Source organism: Bombina bombina, chromosome 5 (assembly GCF_027579735.1).
Source record: "Bombina bombina isolate aBomBom1 chromosome 5, aBomBom1.pri, whole genome shotgun sequence".
Taxonomy (NCBI): domain Eukaryota; kingdom Metazoa; phylum Chordata; class Amphibia; order Anura; family Bombinatoridae; genus Bombina; species Bombina bombina.
This window is the reverse complement of record NC_069503.1, coordinates 344105832-344126610: the sequence shown is the minus strand read 5'-3', so window position 1 is coordinate 344126610 and position 20779 is coordinate 344105832. Positions and strand designations below refer to the sequence as shown.

Sequence of the window (20779 nt, the reverse complement as noted above, 5' to 3'; positions counted from 1 at the left end):
TAGAAGCTTCAAAAATAATTCACTGGGCAGAGATTCACTCTTGCCACCTATCAGCTATCCATATCCCAGGTGTAGAGCACTGGGAGGCGGATTTTCTAAGTCGTCAGACTTTTCATCCGGGAGAGTGGGAACTCCATCCGGAGGTATTTGCACAACTGATTCTCTGTTGGGGCAAACCAGAACTGGATCTCATGGCGTCTCGCCAGAACGCCAAGCTTCCGTGTTACGGATCCAGGTCCAGGGATCCCAAGGCGACACTGATAGATACTCTAGCAGCGCCCTGGTCTTTCAACCTGGCTTATGTGTTTCCACCGTTTCCTCTGCTTCCTCGACTGATTGCCAAGATCAAGCAGGAGAGAGCATCGGTGATTCTGATAGCACCTGCGTGGCCACGCAGGACCTGGTATGCAGATCTAGTGGACATGTCATCCTTTCCACCATGGTCTCTGCCTCTGAGACAGGACCTTCTATTTCAGGGTCCTTTCAACCATCCAAATCTAATTTCTCTGAGGCTGACTGCCTGGAGATTGAATGCTTGATTTTATCAAAGCGTGGCTTCTCCGAGTCAGTTATTGTTACCTTAATACAGGCACGAAAGCCTGTCACCAGGAAAATTTACCATAAGGTATGGCGTAAATATCTTTATTGGTGTGAATCCAAGGGTTACTCATGGAGTAAGGTCAGGATTCCTAGGATTTTATCTTTTCTCCAAGAAGGTTTTGAAAAAGGATTGTCAGCTAGTTTCTTAAAGGGACAGATTTTTGCTCTGTCTATTCTTTTGCACTAGCGTCTGTCAGATGTTCCAGACGTTCAGGCATTTTGTCAGGCTTTAGTTTGAATCAAGCCTGTGTTTAAACCTGTTGCTCCACCATGGAGCTTAAACTTGGTTCTTAAGGTTCTTCAAGGAGTTCCGTTTGAACCTCTTCATTCCATAGATATCAAACTTTTATCTTGGAAAGTTCTTTTTTTTGTTTTTGGTATCTATTTCCTCGGCTCGTAGAGTCTCTGAGCTATCTGCCTTACAATGTGATTCTCCTTATCTGATTTTTCATACGGATAAGGTAGTCCTGCGTACCAAACCTGGGTTCTTACCTAAGGTGGTATCTAACAAGAATATCAATCAAGAGATTGTGGTTCCATCCTTGTGTTACACAATCTGGACGTGGTCTGTGCTTTAAAGTTTTACTTACAAGCTACTAAAGATTTTCGTCAAACATCTGCTTTGTTTGTTGTCTACTCTGGACAGAGGAGAGGTCAAAAGGCTTTGGCAACCTCTTTTTCTTTTTGGCTAAGAAGCTTAATCCGCTTAGCCTATGAGACTGCTGGACAGCAGCCTCCTGAAAGGATTACAGCTCATTCCACTAGAGCTGTAGCTTCCACTTGGGCCTTTAAAAATGAGGCTTCTGTTGAACAGATTTGCAAGGCGGCGACTTGGTCTTCGCTTCATACTTTTTCAAAATTTTACAAATTTGATACTTTTGCTTCTTCGGAGGCTATATTTGGGAGAAAGGTTTTACAGGCAGTAGTTCCTTCCATTTAAGTTCCTGCCTTGTCCCTCCCTTCATCCGTGTACTTTAGCTTTGGTATTGGTATCCCACAAGTAATGGATGATCCGTGGACTGGATACACCTTACAAGAGAAAACACAATTTATGCTTACCTGATAAATTTATTTCTCTTGTGGTGTATCCAGTCCACGGCCCGCCCTGTCATTTTAAGGCAGGTAATTTTTAAATTTAAACTACAGTAGCCACTACACCCTATGGTTCCTCCTTTCTCGGCTTGTTTTCGGTCGAATGACTGGCTATGACAGTTAGGGGAGGAGCTATATTACAGCTCTGCTGTGGGTGTCCTCTTGCAACTTCCTGTTGGGAATGAGAATATCCCACAAGTAATGGATGATCCATGGACTGGATACACCACAAGAGAAATAAATTTATCAGGTAAGCATAAATTGTGTTTTTGGAATTTTTTATATATATATGTAATTAGGCCGCTAAATGCAGCTGCGCACCAGCAGTGAAGGGGTTAATTAGGTAGTTTGTAGGGTTAATTTTAGCTTTCGTGTAGAGATCAGACTCCCACCTGATGCATCTCACCCCATGATCCCTCCCTGACCCCTCTCAAATAGCTCTCTTCCCTCCCCCACATCACAATTGTCACCGCCATCTTAAGTACTGGCAGAAAGTTTTTGTTTGTTTTTTACACACTTTGCACTAAAATTGTGCTGTTTTATTTAAGTTTTATTATTTCCATATTTTCCGTAGTGTAGCTGCCCCCCCTCAATATCCTCCCCCCCTCCCTGATCCCTTTTCCCAAGACTTATCCCCCTCCCTCTCTCCTCCTCCTCCCTCCTTACCTTATACATTGCACTAAGTAGTGTGTGCGCATGCACGCGTGCTCCCACCCCCCCTTGCATGCTCCCGACGCCTTTGCTGCACTGGATCAACACTGACAGGAAGTGATCCAGCGATGGGCCACCCACTCGTCTCTCTCGTATCCCTCCCATGCCACCAATGATTGGCACCATAGAGTGGCCCACTCTGCATCGGTGTGCTTAAAAAGGGTATTGCACGATGCCTCAATATTTAGGCATTGCTGCAATACCCTGAAAGCGCCTGTAATCGATCATTATCGCTTACAGCGCTTGAAAACACTGAGGACGTGCAGGGTCCGTCCTTGGTTATTAACTAGCAGTTTTTGTACGACTAGGAGAGAAGGGAGGGGCCATAACAAGCCATTGTTAGCAAGTAATGACTTGTCATTTTTGACATGTGATCACCGTGACTGGCAGTTTTTTTGGCATCACTGGGCAGCCTCACTCATCCAGTGACTGGCCACTGCGCCTGATACCAGAATTTAGTGGTGCTAGGTTTGCCACCTGTCCGCGATTAGCCCGGACAGTCTGGGCCAAACTGTGTGCCCGGTTTTACTGCTTTCACGGAACTAGACATACAAATATCTGAGTTTACCCAGTCCCCGCAGACCGCAGTTCTCTCCCAAGGCCACCCATGTCCATCATTCCCTGTAAGGTGTTTTCCAAAACAGCACAGTGCCTCCTCCTCTTGCAGCACTGTATGACTCTGGGTACCTGTCTATTGCTATAGTGGAGAGGACTGAAAAATGCTGTCATTGGTGGGTTACTCTAGAGTTGGTTAGCTGATTGGATATTCAAGGTGCACACCCCCTGAGCTAGTAGGTCAAATATATTCATGCTGTGTACAATGCAATAGCAGCTGAATGAAGAACCGAAATTCGGTGAGTACTGGACACACCAGCAGTGATGGAAATGAAGAGGAGGAAACACTTTGAGCTATGGAATAGGACAGTGGACGATAATTGGTAGTAGTCCATGTGCACAGATTGGGGAGGGGGAGCAGATGATCTGACAAGTCACAAAGATGGAATCAGTGGATATCAGTCAATTTGTATTTAAAACCAAAGTGTTAAGTTTAAGTCATCGGGTGGGTGCCTCTCTACAGCTGCTTACGGCCTATGTGTTGGCATGTAAATATTCCCTTCACAATTAGCAATACAGCATGACATAGTTATGTTACATTTCCATCCTTTAAATGGCCACATCGTGTGAGAAAGTGTGTGTGTCTGTGTGCGTGTTTGAGAGAGAATCTGCGTGTGCAAGAGAGTGTCTTTGGATAGCATGTGCAAGAGAGTGTTTGTGACAGTGAGTGTGTGTGACAGAGAATGAATGTGTGTGAGAGTGAGTTCATGAGTGAGTGTATGTGACAGTGAGTGTGTGTGTCTGTGAGAGAGTGGGTGTGTGTGACAGAGAATGAACGTGTGTGTGTGCATGTGTGTGAGAGTGAGTCTGTGTATGTAAGAGTGTATCTGTGAGTGTGAATGTCTATGTGCATTTGTGTATGTGTTAGTATGCATAGTGTATACTCTGCTAAAAGATTTTGCTACTTTTTGTGCCACACAAGAGTATTTGGGTTTGGCCTGAACTAAATGTGACAACCCTAATTGGCTGTCACAGTGATTGTATACTCATTTTTGACAGTTGTGGTACTGCTGCTGGCTAGCCTCACATGCAGGCCTCTAGCAACAGCATGAGATAGCCACTGATAACAGCATGTATATCATGAATGGAGGCACCCCACTAACAGATATGCTATCCTGGGGTGTCCTCCATTACTCTATTTCTGCAATGCATCACTCCTGATGCATGCAGAAATAGCGAGGCCGTGCAAACACTGGAGAGACAGGCGTCCGAACAGCCAAGGATACAGTTGCCGTAAGGGTACAATGCTAGTCCATAAAAGGGTTAACGACCAGCACTGTATTCTGTATGCCGCCAGTCTTTAACGGGTTAAGAAAGGCAAAGAATATCTTAGTGACTCAGCCATGGTTATGAACAGAGCAATTACCAATGAAGATATCATTGTCATTATTATCTATAGCCTTATTTGAAGTCCAGATTTTTTTTCTCCATAGACTTGTAGCATTTTTACCCCAGTAACATGGCTTATCCCTTCTCCAGCCATTACTTGGAAGAAATGTAAAATAATTGAAGGGTCTTTTATCTCCAGATGATATGTCGGTTATGGCTGTTATCTGATAGGCATGGGGTGTCAAGCCTAATGGCAGGATTGCCCAATGTGGCATGCAAAACGGATTTGTTGGCACTTTAATTATAGTGTTTAATAATAAAAAAAAATTCTTATGACTCCATGCTACATATTGTTGATTATTGATCTATATTATAGATTTATAGTAAAATAAAAATAACTTTATTGCCTTTTTATATTTTTATAAAAGCTTATCATAGGCAATTTCTCAGCATTATGACCGTGGCTAGCTGGCTATTGAAAAACGAATGCAGCAAACACTTTTTTTTATTTAAATGTTTAAACTTGACTTCTGTGTTATGCTGTAGCAAAGCAACATAAATGACTTGCAATTACAAGGAGTTTGCTATGCCGTTAATGCCATTTTGTTATGGGAGAAAGCAAAATGGTGTTAATTGTCTATCATTATACCATTTAAATACAATTCCCAGCTAAGAGAAAAAAATGCTACTGTTAAATGCTTAAGCTAAAAAGAGGATGAAGAAATAAACGTTTCCAAATATCCCCAACCAGCTTTAATATCAATGTTAAAAAAATGCAAGCACTACACAGGTGTGCAAAAAATGTTTAAAAGCATTGAAAACACTTTATTTATAAAATAAATAAATAAAATGCATACAGACATGGCTGGGTAACCATGGTAGTTGCAGTCTGACACGTTTCATGTCCCCTTCACTAGGGGTTGCAAAACGTGTCAGCCTGCGACTATCTTGGTTAACCAGCCACAGTGCACAGTGCCGGCTCAAGATATTGTGCTGCCTGGGTCAGAAAATGAAATGATGGCCCCCCCCCATAGTAATATTACTGATTAGCATATCAACCTACTAACCTGGCAGTTGACCTTACTAAGCCTGCCTTCTTACCTGCATCCAACTAATGTTTATGCAACCATTGCACAATACGTGGGAAAGTTGTTAGGGAAGAGATACCCTTGTCCCACCTTGAATGTTGCCCCTGACCAGATTTGCGTCTTTGTACATGAGGAGGTTATACTGTTGGGAGCCTGTGACTTCCCCCACAGAGACACAGAAGTGGTTTGGGTCTGACAGTGATCCATTAGACCCACTTGGTCCCATGGTTGAGTGGCCGGCCCTGTGAATGCATTTTATTTATTTGGAAATAAAGGTTTTTTCACTGCTTTTAACTTTTTTGCACACCGGTGTAGTGCCTGCCTGCCTTTGTACCTTTGTGCAGTTTGATCCACTGCAGGCTACAGCACTCCGAGTGACAGGGAGGTACTTCCTTTTTGCTTGAATGCTTCCAGTACTCCATGCAATGCACACTGAGATCTGCAGAGAGTTTTTCTGTCTAGGAAAATATTCACCTTTGTAGGGACATGGACATCTTTTATTTTAATGTTGAGCTTTAGTAGTGTTATTGTATGATTTTATAATAAGACACATATGCATGACAGCTTTCTGCTTTAACAATTAATATGCAATGCCACCTTCCCCTAATCTTTTAATGCCACTATAATGGTTCATGCAGATATCTGCCCATGTCAGCTATGTGACTAGGTAACTTGTACACATTCTGTTTTATGTCTAAGCAAATAACACTACATCAGATGAAGCAATTCTTCCGTAGGTATTCAATTTGTACCTTGGTTAAAATCACTGAGTCCTTATAAATGTCACACTTCAGCAATTCAAACAGTTTTACAGCTTTTTCTGTCTCTTCGCCAACTCTGAACTTACTTTCTATTTCTCAGACACTGTTAAATGTATTTTAAGGCCCTAAAATGTATTGTGCTAACATCATTAAAAAAAAACCCTTAAGGGAACCTGTTCTGGAAAAAAAAAAGATTTATATATTCATAAAACGTTTTGTATATATGTCATCTTTTCTGTATTTATTTTGTTACAAATCCCATGAAACATTCCGAAAATCTTATGCTGTCTAAGCTTTCCCTCCCCTTGGGAATAATCATCTGCAGTATTTGTGAGTGTCTTGTTTGCAGCGAGATACAGAAAGTGATCATCTAAAACTATTTGGGGATTCAGAGAGAATCCATATGGAGAGAGACGGAACTAAGCCAGGCTTCTCTTCATGTTTCCTTACGCTGTTCTGATTGAAACATTCTCCTTTCTTCCATGTCTGAAACTAATATTTTTGCTGTGGCTTTCACTGTGACCTAAATACAGTGATTCCTCAGAATACCATCATTATCCCAGACAAATCCCCTGCATTCAGTGATTTTGTGTATATAAATATACTCCCTGGATCCTCCTTGTATCTCTCAATCTTTATCCCTCCCCCCACTTTGACTGGGTACTCTCTCTTCTATTTTAACTTCATTATCACTTTTATCTATTCTTCTTTCTTTCCATATAAAAATGTTGTGTCTTTATTTTTTTTTATTCTCAGGTCTACTGACAAATTAGAGGATTCAGCAGATGCAAACAGCAAAATCTTGCAAATTCAAGCACTTGCCCGGCTTACTTCTGCGGTAATTATTATCCTGATCTATGTTGTTTAATCGGATATACAGAGCACAAGTTTTCATACAGGAGACTATATACTATGAAAAGGAACTAGTTCTGTTTATCCACTTAGTTTTTTTTAAGAATCATTTATGAGTTTCTATCTAAAGGGGAGGAGAGTCCACGGCTTCATTACTTTTGGGAATAAAGAACCTGGCCACCAGGAGGAGGCAAAGACACCCCAGCCAAAGACTTAAGTACCTCCCCCACTCCCCTCATCCCCCAGTCATTCTTTGCCTTCCATCACAGGAGGATGGCAGAGAAGTGCTGAAGATTCGGAGTAGTCTCTTATGGAGGGTAGTAATCTTGGGAATGGGACTGGAGTTTTAAGTAGTCCTGTTAGTCTTTTAGTGAGAGCCTGGGTGAAAGTTAGTCCGGCGATGCAAAGAGAGTCTTTCTGCGAAACCATTCCGACTCATATTAACGGCTCCACAAGCAATCAGCGTTGACGAGTTTCACTGCCTGCTTTCTGCACTAAAGTCCATTTCAGGAACGATGCTTCTACCTGTCACACTTGAAGGGTCGTGTTCCTGTTCCACGGCATAGATTCTGGTAAGATAGTTTCATTTTTTTATACATAATGATGACACATAAGACAGGGTCAAAGTGTGGTGCCTTTTATCTTATGCAATCAAGGGTTAATATTCCTGGTAAGGGGATTATTGAACAGGGGGGGGGGTTATACATGATATTGTTTGTGTGATGCATTATGTGCAAGATGAGGCTCTGGCAATGGTGGAACTTTCATGTTGACTTCTGGGAGTGTTTGTGTTGCCGGTTTTGGCACGTTTTCTCCTTAGTGCAGGGGCAGTCTTACGAGGCATCCCATGTGACCCAGGTGGCGGTCTCCACTTCCTCTGTTGATCTGTGGTGCAGCAGACAAAGCGGCTTCTGTAGTCCGGGTCATAGGATGTGATGAGTGCCCCGGCCATTGGAGTATAAAGGTGCCTGTTTATTAAGTTAAATCTAGTCCATAATAAAAGCGCAAGCTATGGAGGACTCTGACGCGTTAGAGGGTACTCCCTCTTTAACAAAGTCTGATTCCTGTGTTTATTGTGAGGAGGTTCTTGTAGATCAGCCTGCTCAACTATGTTCCACATGCCTTGATAAAGTTGCAACATCTAAAAATAAAGGAATGTCTAGTATTACTGAGCCGTCCACCTCTGAGGGTTCCCCATCCCGTGAGGTGCGTTCCCTGCTTTCATCTCTGAGTGCACATGCAGCGCCCCAGGGTCCAACCATTACTTCTACTGGAGGGATCTGTTGGTCGTCAGATTTTGCAGATCAACTGCAAACGGCGGTATTGAAAGTGAACCATGCCTTACCACGTTCTGCTAAGCACAAGTGTAGGGCATATAATGGCGGTCCTGCCCAGGGGTTGTCTACACCTATGGAAATATCAGAGGCATTATACGATGATGAGGCCCATTCCGATTTTTTGGAGGAGGCTCCTTCTGGGTCGGAGTCCATGTCATCTCATCCTCTGGCTGCGGAGGAGCCTGACTTTAGGTTTAGGATAGAGAATTTGCGCTTTTTGCTGAAGCAGGTGCTTGCTACTCTGTCCCAGAACCAGGGTTACATGATAGGATTCAGGCCCCATCCACACAGGGGCAGATTTCTCCTGTCAAACCTGTCTTCAAGACCGGAAAAGAGAGAGGCCTTTCTAGAATGTGTGAGGGATCTCTCCTCTCTAGGTGTTATCGTACCAGTACCTCAAGTAGAAAGGGGTCTAGGGTACTATTCAAATCTTTTTGTTGTTCCAAAGAAGGAGGGCACGTTCCGCCCGATTCTGGACCTAAAGTGTTTAAACAAGTTTCTGGCTGTTCCATCATTCGAAATGGAAACGATCAGATCGATTCTACCCCTAGTTCAAGAGGGGCAATTCATGATGACAATAGACTTGAAGGATGCTTACCTTCATGTTCCAATTCACAGGGACCACTTCAAGTTCCTAAGATTTGCGTTTCTGGACCAACACTTTCCTCTGGCGACGGCCCCGAGAGTCTTCATGAAGCTTCTGAGGGTGCAACTTGCAGTGGCCATATCCAGGGGCATTGCTGTGGCGCCCTATGTGGACGACATCCTAGTCCAGGCACCGTTGTTCAGCCTTGCAGAGGATCATTCAAGGGCTCTTCTTTTCTTGCTCCAATCTCCCGGGTTGGAAGATCAACTCAGGAAAGTGTTCCCTGATTCCCAGCAACAGGGTGGAGTTTCTGGGCACGATAATAGACTCTGTATATGAAAATATTTCTCACAGCTCGACGCAGGACAATTGCGTCCACCTGTCTTGCCCTTCAGTCCTCCTCAAACTCTTCGGTGGCTCAGTGTATGGAGATGATCGGACTCATGGTCTCCAGCATAGATGTCATCCCTTTCGCCAGGTTCCATCTCAGACCTCTTCAATTGTGCATGTTGAGATAGTGGAATGGCAATCATTCAAATCTATCACAGCAGATATCCATGGATGCTCGGTCCATGGACTTCCTGTCGATGGTGGATCCATCCTGAGCATCTGTCCCTGGGGACATTTTTCTTGAGACTGTCCTAGGAGATTGTGACCATGGACGTGAGTTTCGTGGGATGGGGAGCTGTTTAAGATGCCAGGATGGCACAAGGAAAATGGACCCGGGAGGAGTCTCTTCTGGAACTTCGAGCAATTTACAATGCTCAGAGGGCGTGGCCTCCTCTGGGGTCGTTCGGCTTCATCAGATTCCAGACCGACAACATTACCTCGGTGGCTTTCATCAACCATCGGGGGGGGTACGAGGAGCTCCCTAGCAATGGGGGAGGTTTCTCGGATTTTAGGGTGGGCAGAGTCCCACAGCTGCTCGCTTTCAGCGATCCACATTCTACAACTGGGAAGCGGACTTTCTCAGCAGGCAATCCTTCCAGCCGCAGGAATGGTCGCTTCACCCCGAAGTGTTTGGGGAGATTTGTCTCAGATGGGGAATGCCGGAGATGGATCTTATGGTGTCCAGACTCAATTGCAAGCTACCCCAATACGGGTCGAGCGAGGGATCCCCAGGCAGTGCTGATAGATGCCTTAGTGGTGCCTTGGGGATTCAGCCTAGCTTACATTTTTCCACTGTTATCACTTCTACCTCGTGTAGTTGCACGCATCAAACAGGAGCGAGCTTCGGTCATCCTGATTGCTCCATCGTGGCAGTGGAGGACATGGTTTTTGAGGATATAGTGGGGATGTCATCCTCTTTGCCCTGGAGGTTACCCTGTCACAGGGATCTGCTGGAACAGGGTCCCTTTCAGCATCAAAATTTCGTTTCTCTGAGGCTGACTGCGTGGAGATTGAACGCTTAGTCTTAGCAAAGAGAGGTTTTTCTGAAAGTGTGATTGACACTAGTTCAGCCAAGGAAGCCAGTCACTTGTCGCATCTACAATAAGGTGTGGAGGACTTACTTGTCCTGGTGTGAGAAGCATGGATATCCTTGGCACAAGGTGAAGGTATCCAGGGGTCTTGCCGCTAGTTCCTTAAAGGGACAGATTTCGGCATTATCAGTGTTGTTGCACAGGAGACTCGCTGAGCTTCCTGACATTCAATCTTTCGTTCAGGCTCTGTCTAGAATCAGGCCTGCCTTTAGGCAGTCTGCTCCCCCATGGAGCTTAAACTTGGTCCTTAAGGTATTGCAGAGGGTTCCGTTTGATCCTATGCATTCCATTGACATTAAGATTCTGTCCTGGAAGGTTTTCTTCCTGATGGCTATTGCATCGGCACGCAGAGTATCTGAGCTCGCTGACTTGCAATTCGAGCCTCCTTACCTGGTTTTTCATGCGGATAAGGCAGTTCTTCGTACCGGTTTGGGGTTTCTTCCCAAGGTGGTGTCTAATCGTAACATCAATCAGGTTGTGTCCTAACCCTTCATCTTCTAAGGAGAGGTTACCTTATAATCTGGATGTTGTTCGTGCCTTGAAGTTCTATCTTCAGGCTACAAAGGATTTTAGACAGTCTACATCTCTTTTTGTGGTGTATGCCGGGAAGCGCAAAGGGGCAGAGGGCCTCTTCTACTTCTTTGTCTTTTGGTTGAGGAGTTTTATTCGCTTGGCCTATGAGACAGCGGGACATAAGCCTCCTCAGAGGATCACGTCTCATTCAACTAGAGCTATGGCTTCGTCTTGGGCCTTCAAGAATGAGTCCTCTATGGAGCAGATTTGTAAGGTGACTACCTGGTCCTCCTTACACACTTTTACAAATTTGACATTTTTGCTTCTGCGGAAGCTGTTTTTGGGAGAAAGGTTTTACAGGCTGTGGTGCCCTCAGATTAGGGTCCGCCTTTTACACTCCCGGTTTTTATTGTGTTCTCTAAAGCTTGGGTATATTTTTCCCAAAAGTAATGAAGCTGTGGACTCTCCTCCCCTTTAGATGGAAAACATAAATTATGCTTACCTGATATTTTTATTTCCATCATGGCGAGGAGAGTCCACGGGTCCCATCCGTAACTCCGGTGGGCGGACCTAAATTTCTTTTGTTCTTCTTCTGGCACCATTTATACCCTGATATTGCTCCTACTGTTCCTTGTTCCCTTGGCAGAATGACTGGGGGATGAAGGGAGTGGGGGTGGTATTTAAGCCTTTGGCTTGGGTGTCTTTGCCTCCTCCTGGTGGCCAGGTTCTTTATTCCCAAAAGTAATGAATGAAGCCGTGGACTCTCCTCCCCACAATGAAAATAAAATTATCAGGTCAGCATAATTTGTTTTTTTTTATTTTTGTTACTATACCCAGACAAGTACTTTTGCAGAACTTATTCAGCCATCATTCCTCTGTTTTACAATTGACTGATATTGCTGTAAAAGATATCAGCCCCATAGGCAGTGCTGACAGCTCTCTTCCCAAGCATAGAGCTGCCATCGGATACCAATATTGTTAGCTATTATCTTGCACATAGTCTAGTTTCCCACCTCAAAAGAAATGTATTTTGTTACAACCATAGAAAAGCAAACGTATGTTATAGGTAGGTTATCTACACAATCTTTTAACAGAAGGATACAACCGTCTTAAAAGTGGGGGCCACATTGAAATATGTTTCACTTGTATAATCCATGAACAAGCTTTAGAAATGTTATTAGTTAAAAGAAAAATATTTACATCCATGTAAACACATTTCAAATAAGGAATTCTTTAGCAGGAGAAATGCCAGAAACCTACACACGCACAACCATAAACACATTTGTAATCCACACAACAGAAATGAATAAGCCATGTACTGAGGAGCTGAAGAAGAGTACTCTGTATTTAATGTGGATAGAGGTAGAGAGTAGGTAAATAGTGTGGTCTTTGTCAATCAGTCTGTTTTAAGTAGGACAATTGAATCAGAACCCTGTGTTATATAGATTTGCATGTTTATCACTGCAGAGGTGCTTCTGTTTATTGTCCTAGGCCTAGATTTGGAGTTTGGCGGTAGATGGGCTGTTAACGCTCCGCGGGCTTTTTTCTGGCCGCAGCATAAAATTAACTCTGGTATCGAGAGTTCAAAAAAATGCTGCGTTAGGCTCCAAAAAAGGAGCGTAGAGCATTTTTACCGCAAATGCAACTCTCGATACCAGAGTTGCTTACGGACGCGGCCAGCCTCAAAAACGTGCTCGTGCACGATTCTCCCATAGGAAACAATGGGGCTGTTTGAGCTGTAAAAAAACCTAACACCTGCAAAAAAGCAGCGTTCAGCTCCTAACGCAGCCCCATTGTTTCCTATGGGGAAACACTTCCTACGTCTGCACCTAACACTCTAACATGTACCCCGAGTCTAAACACCCCTAACCTTACACTTATTAACCCCTAATCTGCCGCTCCCGCTATCGCTGACCCCTGCATATTTTTTTTAACCCCTAATCTTCCGCTCCGTACACCGCCGCAACCTACGTTATCCCTATGTACCCCTAATCTGCTGCCCCTAACACCGCCGACCCCTATATTTTATTTATTAACCCCTAACCTGCCCCCCACAACGTCGCCGCCGCCAGCTACCTACAATAATTAACCCCTAATCTGCCGACCGCAAAGCGCCGCCACCTACGTTATCCTTATGTACCCCTAATCTGCTGCCCCTAACACCGCCGACCCCTATATTATATTTATTAACCCCTAATCTGCCCCCCACAACGTCGCCGACATCTGCCTACACTTATTAACCCCTAATCTGCCGAGCGGACCTGAGCGCTACTATAATAAAGTTATTAACCCCTAATCCGCCTCACTAACCCTATCATAAATAGTGTTAACCCCTAATCTTCCCTCCCTAACATCGCCGACACCTAACTTCAATTATTAACCCCTAATCTGCCGACTGGAGCTCACCGCTATTCTAATAAATGTATTAACCCCTAAAGCTAAGTCTAACCCTAACACTAACACCCCCCTAACTTAAATATAATTTAAATCTAACGAAATTAATTAACTCTTATTAAATAAATTATTCCTATTTAAAGCTAAATACTTACCTGTAAAATACATCCTAATATAGCTACAATATAAATTATAATTATATTATAGCTATTTTAGGATTAATATTTATTTTACAGGTAACTTGGTAATTATTTTAACCAGGTACAATAGCTATTAAATAGTTAAGAACTATTTAATAGTTACCTAGTTAAAATAATAACAAAATTACCTGTAAAATAAATCCTAACCTAAGTTATAATTAAACCTAACACTACCCTATCAATAAATTAATTAAATAAAATACCTACAATTACCTACAATTAACCTAACACTACACTATCAATAAATAAATTAAATACAATTTCTACAAATAACTACAATTACATAAACTAACTAAAGTACAAAAAATAAAAAAGAACTGTTACAAAAAATAAAAAAATATTTACAAACATAAGAAAAATATTACAACAATTTTAAACTAATTACACCTACTCTAAGCCCCCTAATAAAATAACAAAGACCCCCAAAATAAAAAATTCCCTACCCTATTCTAAATTAATAAATGTAAAAGCTCTTTTACCTTACCAGCCCTGAACAGGGCCCTTTGCGGGGCATGCCCCAAGAAAATCAGCTCTTTTGCCTGTAAAAAAAAACATACAATACCCCCCCCCAACATTACAACCCACCACCCACATACCCCTAATCTAACCCAAACCCCCCTTAAATAAACCTAACACTAAGCCCCTGAAGATCTTCCTACCTTGTCTTCACCATCCAGGTATCACCGATCCGTCCTGGCATCCGGTGCTGAAGAGGTCCAGAAGAGGCTCCAAAGTCTTCCTCCTATCCGGCAAGAAGAGGACATCCGGACCGGCAAACATCTTCTCCAAGCGGCATCTTCGATCTTCTTCCATCCGGTGCGGAGCGGGTCCATCTTGAATCAGCCGACGCGGATCCATCCTCTTCTTCCGGCGTCTCCCGAGGAATGACGGTTCCTTTAAGGGACGTCATCCAAGATGGCGTCCCTCGAATTCCGATCAGCCAATAGAATGTGAGCTCAATCTGATTGGCTGATTGGATCAGCCAATCGGATTGAACTTGATTCTGATTGGCTGATTCCATCAGCCAATCAGAATATTCCTACCTTAATTCCGATTGGCTGATAGAATCCTATCAGCCAATCGGAATTCGATTATAGGAGGAAGACTTTGGAGCCTCTTCTGGACCTCTTCAGCACCGGATGCCAGGACGGATCGGTGATACCTGGATGGTGAAGACAAGGTAGGAAGATCTTCAGGGGCTTAGTGTTAGGTTTATTTAAGGGGGGTTTGGGTTAGATTAGGGGTATGTGGGTGGTGGGTTGTAATGTTGGGGGGGGGGTATTGTATGTTTTTTTTTACAGGCAAAAGAGCTGATTTTCTTGGGGCATGCCCCGCAAAGGGCCCTGTTCAGGGCTGGTAAGGTAAAAGAGCTTTTACATTTATTAATTTAAAATAGGGTAGGGAATTTTTTATTTTGGGGGTCTTTGTTATTTTATTAGGGGGCTTAGAGTAGGTGTAATTAGTTTAAAATTGTTGTAATATTTTTCTTATGTTTGTAAATATTTTTTTATTTTTTGTAACTTAGTTCTTTTTTATTTTTTGTACTTTAGTTAGTTTATGTAATTGTAGTTATTTGTAGAAATTGTATTTAATTTATTTATTGATAGTGTAGTGTTAGGTTAATTGTAGGTAATTGTAGGTAATTTATTTAATTAATTTATTGATAGGGTAGTGTTAGGTTTAATTATAACTTAGGTTAGGATTTATTTTACAGGTAATTTTGTTATTATTTTAACTAGGTAACTATTAAATAGTTCTTAACTATTTAATAGCTATTGTACCTGGTTAAAATAATTACCAAGTTGCCTGTAAAATAAATATTAATCCTAAAATAGCTACAATATAATTATAATTTATATTGTAGCTATATTAGGATGTATTTTACAGGTAAGTATTTAGCTTTAAATAGGAATAATTTATTTAATAAGAGTTAATTAATTTCGTTAGATTTAAATTATATTTAACTTAGGGGGGTGTTAGTGTTAGGGTTAGACTTAGCTTTAGGGGTTAATCCATTTATTATAGTAGCGGTGAGCTCCGGTCGTCAGATTAGGGGTTAATAATTGAAGTTAGGTGTCGGCGATGTTAGGGAGGGCAGATTAGGGGTTAATACTATTTATGATAGGGTTAGTGAGGCGGATTAGGGGTTAATAACTTTATTATAGTAGCGCTCAGGTCCGCTCGGCAGATTAGGGGTTAATAAGTGTAGGCAGGTGTCGGCGACGTTGTGGGGGGCAGGTTAGGGGTTAATAAATATAATACAGGGGTCGGCGGGGTTAGGGGCAGCAGATTAGGGGTACATAAGTATAACGTAGGTGGCGGTCGGCAGATTAGGGGTTAAAAAAATTTAATCGAGTGGCGGCGATGTGGGGGGACCTCGGTTTAGGGGTACATAGGTAGTTTATGGGTGTTAGTGTACTTTAGGGTACAGTAGTTAAGAGCTTTATGAACCGGCGTTAGCCCAGAAAGCTCTTAACTCCTGCTATTTTCCGGCGGCTGGAGTTTTGTCGTTAGAGCTCTAACGCTCACTTCAGAAACGACTCTAAATACCGGCGTTAGAAAGATCCCATTGAAAAGATAGGATACGCAATTGACGTAAGGGGATCTGCGGTATGGAAAAGTCGCGGCTGAAAAGTGAGCGTTAGACCCTATTTTGAGTGACTCCAAATACCGGCGGTAGCCTAAAACCAGCGTTAGGAGCCTCTAACGCTGGTTTTCACGGCTACCGCCGAACTCTAAATCTAGGCCCTAGTCTGGTGTTGTAGGCAGTAGCAGGTGATAGGAGCATGACTGTTGACAAGCGGAGAGATATACATGTGTTTTTTCATCCTCAAAGTTTATTTTATCCCAGGGATCTCTCTTCCCCCAGAGACAGCATCAAGGAAACAGACCAGCAAAGGTTAAACTAACTGTCCTTTGTTAACTGGACCAGATAGTGAATTACAACTGTCCACTTCTGTCTGAAATCCCTCTATGCATGATGTGTGATAAGTTCAGCTTTTGTTAAACCTTTATTTTATTTTGAGAGTTAAATGTGTGTGTGTGTGTATATATATATATGTATAAATATATGTTTGTAAAGCCCCTGGAGATCCTCCTGATTCTATGGTACTCAGACAATGTGATACCATGCAAATCCAATTCCGCTTCTTCCTTTTTTAAATCTGCCAGCTCATTCAAGATATCATTCGGCTTATTAGAGCCCACAGCCTCACTGAAGGATTCCGTAAAAAGGATTTTTTCAGCCTCTTCATCGGTCAAAGTCAGGGTTTCTGCACAGTCAGCTGTGGCTCCTGCCCTGACCATGAAATCTTCCGTGCCACAGTGAACACTTGATGTATGATTCCTAATGGAATCTCAATGAAGGGGTGCACAAGGACCAAACTGTATGATATCTTATACAACCTTAGCAGTCCCTGTAAGGTAAAAATGGCCGGTGCAGAGTCTCCAAACACACTCCAAAGAAATAACTTGCACCCGGTTTCTTCAATAAGGATGTTACCACTTTATTCACACATTGTGGAACACTTCACACCCAAAAACATCCAACGTTTCGCTCCTCCACCTGGGACCTTTATCAAGGATACAACACAAACTTAAACACACACCTTAAATAGTATTCCACATAGGGATCTATACAGACTTCTCATCTGAAAATCACCAAACAGGAACAGCAGGCACCAACTTCCTGCGATGACATCATCACAAAATTTATTAAAAACTACTAAAGTTAAAAAAAAAAGTACTGAAAACAAATTTCCACATCAAAATAAAGATCAGGAGGGCTAAATCGCATCCTTGTGCTTGTGTTTATTTTGATATGGAAATTTGTTTTCAGTAATTTTTTCTGAACTTTAGTATAGTAGTTTTTTTTTAATTAATTTTGTGACGATGTCATCGCAGGAACCTGTTCCTGTTTAGTGATTTTCAGATGAGAAGTCTGTATAGATCCCTATGTGGAATACTATTTAAAGTGGGTGTTTAAGTTTGTGTTGTATCCTTGATAAAGGTCCCACGTGGAGGACCGAAACGTTGGATGTTTTTGGATGTGAAGTGTACCACAATATGTGAATAAAGTGGTAACATCCTTATTGAAGAAACCGGGTGCAAGTTATTTCTTTGGAGTATATATATTTTTCCACCAACCAAATAACAAAATGGTTAGGGGAAAAAACAGTATTATTGTAACCCTATAACCTTGTGGCTTTTCAGTTTACTAAACAGGGTTAGCTTCTGCTGTATATTACAGGGATTATTAAAAAAAGAGGAAGAGGAAATCAGTTGTATTAAAAGTTTTGTGTCCAAGAAAATTGTTCTGTCAGTACTTGTATTGCAGCTTTTCCTGTCTGATCTTGCCTGATGTAAATCATTTTATTTAATTTGCTTGCTAGCCTTCATATTTTGTTTTCTGTTGTACTTGACAGTGACTGACTGAGAATGATTTAACAGTAAAATGAGCAATCGCGTGTCATTGTCTAAGTATTTATTCAGTATGTACAGCTCCTTTCATCAGCCGCAAGGAATAGAAATGGCTTTCAGATCATTATTTAATTATGACCCTCATTAAAATATGATTCCAACTTTTTAGAATTGTGACATTTTAGTTTTTTCAATTTTCAAACATTTTTCCTCAGATCTATATTAGGTAAAGTGGCAGCTGTCAAAACAAAGCCTGAGCAACATTGTAAATCACTTCCTCTCACAATAATTGGTCACAAGCGAGTAACAAACTGACAACATAGCTCAGATTAATCCAGCTATAATGACCTGTCATGTGCATACTGGATGTGTCTGAACAGATACAAGTACTTTTAAGCAGCCGTTTGGCATGGATTTTTTTTTCTTGTAAATCTCTGATAATTTAGCAATTCAAAAGGTGTATTTAAGAATTTTCTCTGTGGTACAAATTTGTATTATTACTTTATTGCCAATTTGCCATTCATCTATTGTATTGTTTGGCAAAAAAACAGAACAGCTGTCAAATAATAAGTGTATAATAAAAGTGTTAATTGTTACTCGGAGGCCATTCGGATAATATAGAAAAATACTACTTGAATTTTTGTTTTCTCTGCTTGAGCACAGAAATAGTCATATTTCATCATAGAATAAAAGCAGTGTAACTAATACAATAAAAATAAAGTAAGATACCAAATGTGAACAATTTAAAGTGTTATAATGTCCTTTAAAAGAGGATACACTCTTCCAACATCAGTCTATATAGTCCTTTTTCTTAACTCCACACCATACCTCAAGGAGATAAAAGCAGAATCAATAGTTCAATACTGTATATATAGTGGATATACTTTTAAACTCTGAAGGGCACCTTGAAGGGACATTGTGGTTATTTAAAGGTGCGGTTCTATCCCTATTTAGGGGTTGTAATGTTCCATAAAGGGATATGAAACACACATTTTTTCTTTCATGATTTAGAAAGAGCAGGCAATTTTAAACAACTGTCCAATTTACTTCTATCTACTTTTCTTCATTCTCTTGCTTTCTTTTGTTGAAAAGCATATTTAAATATGCTCAGTAGCTACTGATTGGTGGCTGCACATAGATATCTCATGTAATTGACTCACCCATGTGCATTGCTATTTTTTCAACAAAGGATATCTATAGAATGATGTAAATTAGATAATAGAAGTAAATTGGAATGTCATTTAAAATTGTATTCTCGATTTGAATCATGAAATACATTTTTTGGGTTTCATGTCCCTTTTAAAGCCAATTGTTTTGTCCACTGTTAAATACATTTTTTATTGTTGAATTTTAAATAAAGGTTTTTAATAAGGAGTACCTGATGTGTGGCTGGTTGTGTGCCGGACATAACATTTCTGTGAGATGACTGAGCTTGTTTAAAAGCTCTAAACCAAGTGAGTAAAGTTCCTAAGGGATTTATTACTTGAGTATTACCAACAGGATTGCACTATTGATTCTGGTTTTATCTCCTTGAGGTGCGGTGTTGATTCAAGAAAAAAGACTATATAGACTGATCACACTTTTTTTTTTTTTTTTTTGCTGAGACACTGTTTTTATTGTTTAATGATCACTTTTATCTGTTACGTTTTTGATATATTTCAACGTAGAAGCAAAAAGCGAAAGTATACAAATTGACTTATTTATGTTCCATAGCTCTCTATTGTAGCGTGCATCTGCGTTTGTGAAGAAACATTGAGGCAGGTGAGCTGCAAATCCCAAGGTAAACATTGCACAGTTTGTTTTGCTTCTACCTTTATAGGCCCTGGAGCGCACTACAATAGAGAGCTGTATAATGTGCTGCACACCTTCACATGCATAATCATTAAAAAAGATTGTGAGTTTTACACAGGACGGCTGGCAATTTAAACAAAGCTAGATTTAAATACACTGTTTAAAATAGTGACATTGTTTAATACCACTTATTTTTTCGTTCAGCATTTTTAATATAATGGATTTATTGTAAACAAAAGTAGTAAATAATAAAGCTTTATTGACAAGCTAAATAAAATGCCAGTGAACACTTTTTGCATTTCCTTTATAATGGTATATAGATTATGCAATTTCTTCTCATATGGTCTGATTTCCTGAGACCCTCATTTAAAAATAGAAATGTAACACTACATGAAGACAGCTTACACCTAACAGTTACATTTCTCAAGTCCATTCTAAGAATAATTGTTTCTTCCTCTCACGTCTCTGCTAAACAAATTATTTATATAAAATATGCAGTGAATTCTGCCTAAGGTACCTTTCTTCTAGTTAGCTGCACGTTTTCTAGTTTGTGCTCACTTGCCAACGGTGCTTTAAAATAGAAGCAGTAAAATGAAAATCATATAAACAGATAACCTAAAAAATGTCATATTTCTCCGAAAACTAAACAAGATTTATGACCAGAAATGTGTGGTGTTTTTCTAATGCAAAAAAAGTGCTTGATCTGAAACTAGTTGCAAATGATCTAATATAGCTTAGAGGTTGAATTAAATGATAGTACGTTTACACTCTTACACAAAACTACAGCATTTGTGCCATAGAAAGATTTATGGCAGCAAATTTACAGTAGTGTTATTGAGCTTTATAACCCCAGCATACTACCATCCTTTGTCAGTTTAAAGGCATATGCAGATGCCAATGCACCAATCAATATTAAATTAAATTATAATAAAAATAACCGCCACACCATCCATATCTCACCCTCCCTTCTCTCATCTCTTATGTGTCCTCCCATGAACAACTATGTCTCT

General features: G+C 41.0%; 1 protein-coding gene across 1 annotated transcript in view; it reads left to right on the top strand.

The window, feature by feature from the left end:
• The window catches only part of RAPGEF5 (Rap guanine nucleotide exchange factor 5), a 603491-nt gene that overhangs the window by 240282 nt on the left and 342430 nt on the right, over positions 1-20779 (top strand). Inside the window, exon 6 of the mRNA XM_053714138.1 lies at positions 6953-7034. Within this exon, the coding sequence (XP_053570113.1) occupies positions 6953-7034 (82 nt within the window). The remainder of the gene's footprint in view (positions 1-6952; positions 7035-20779) is intronic.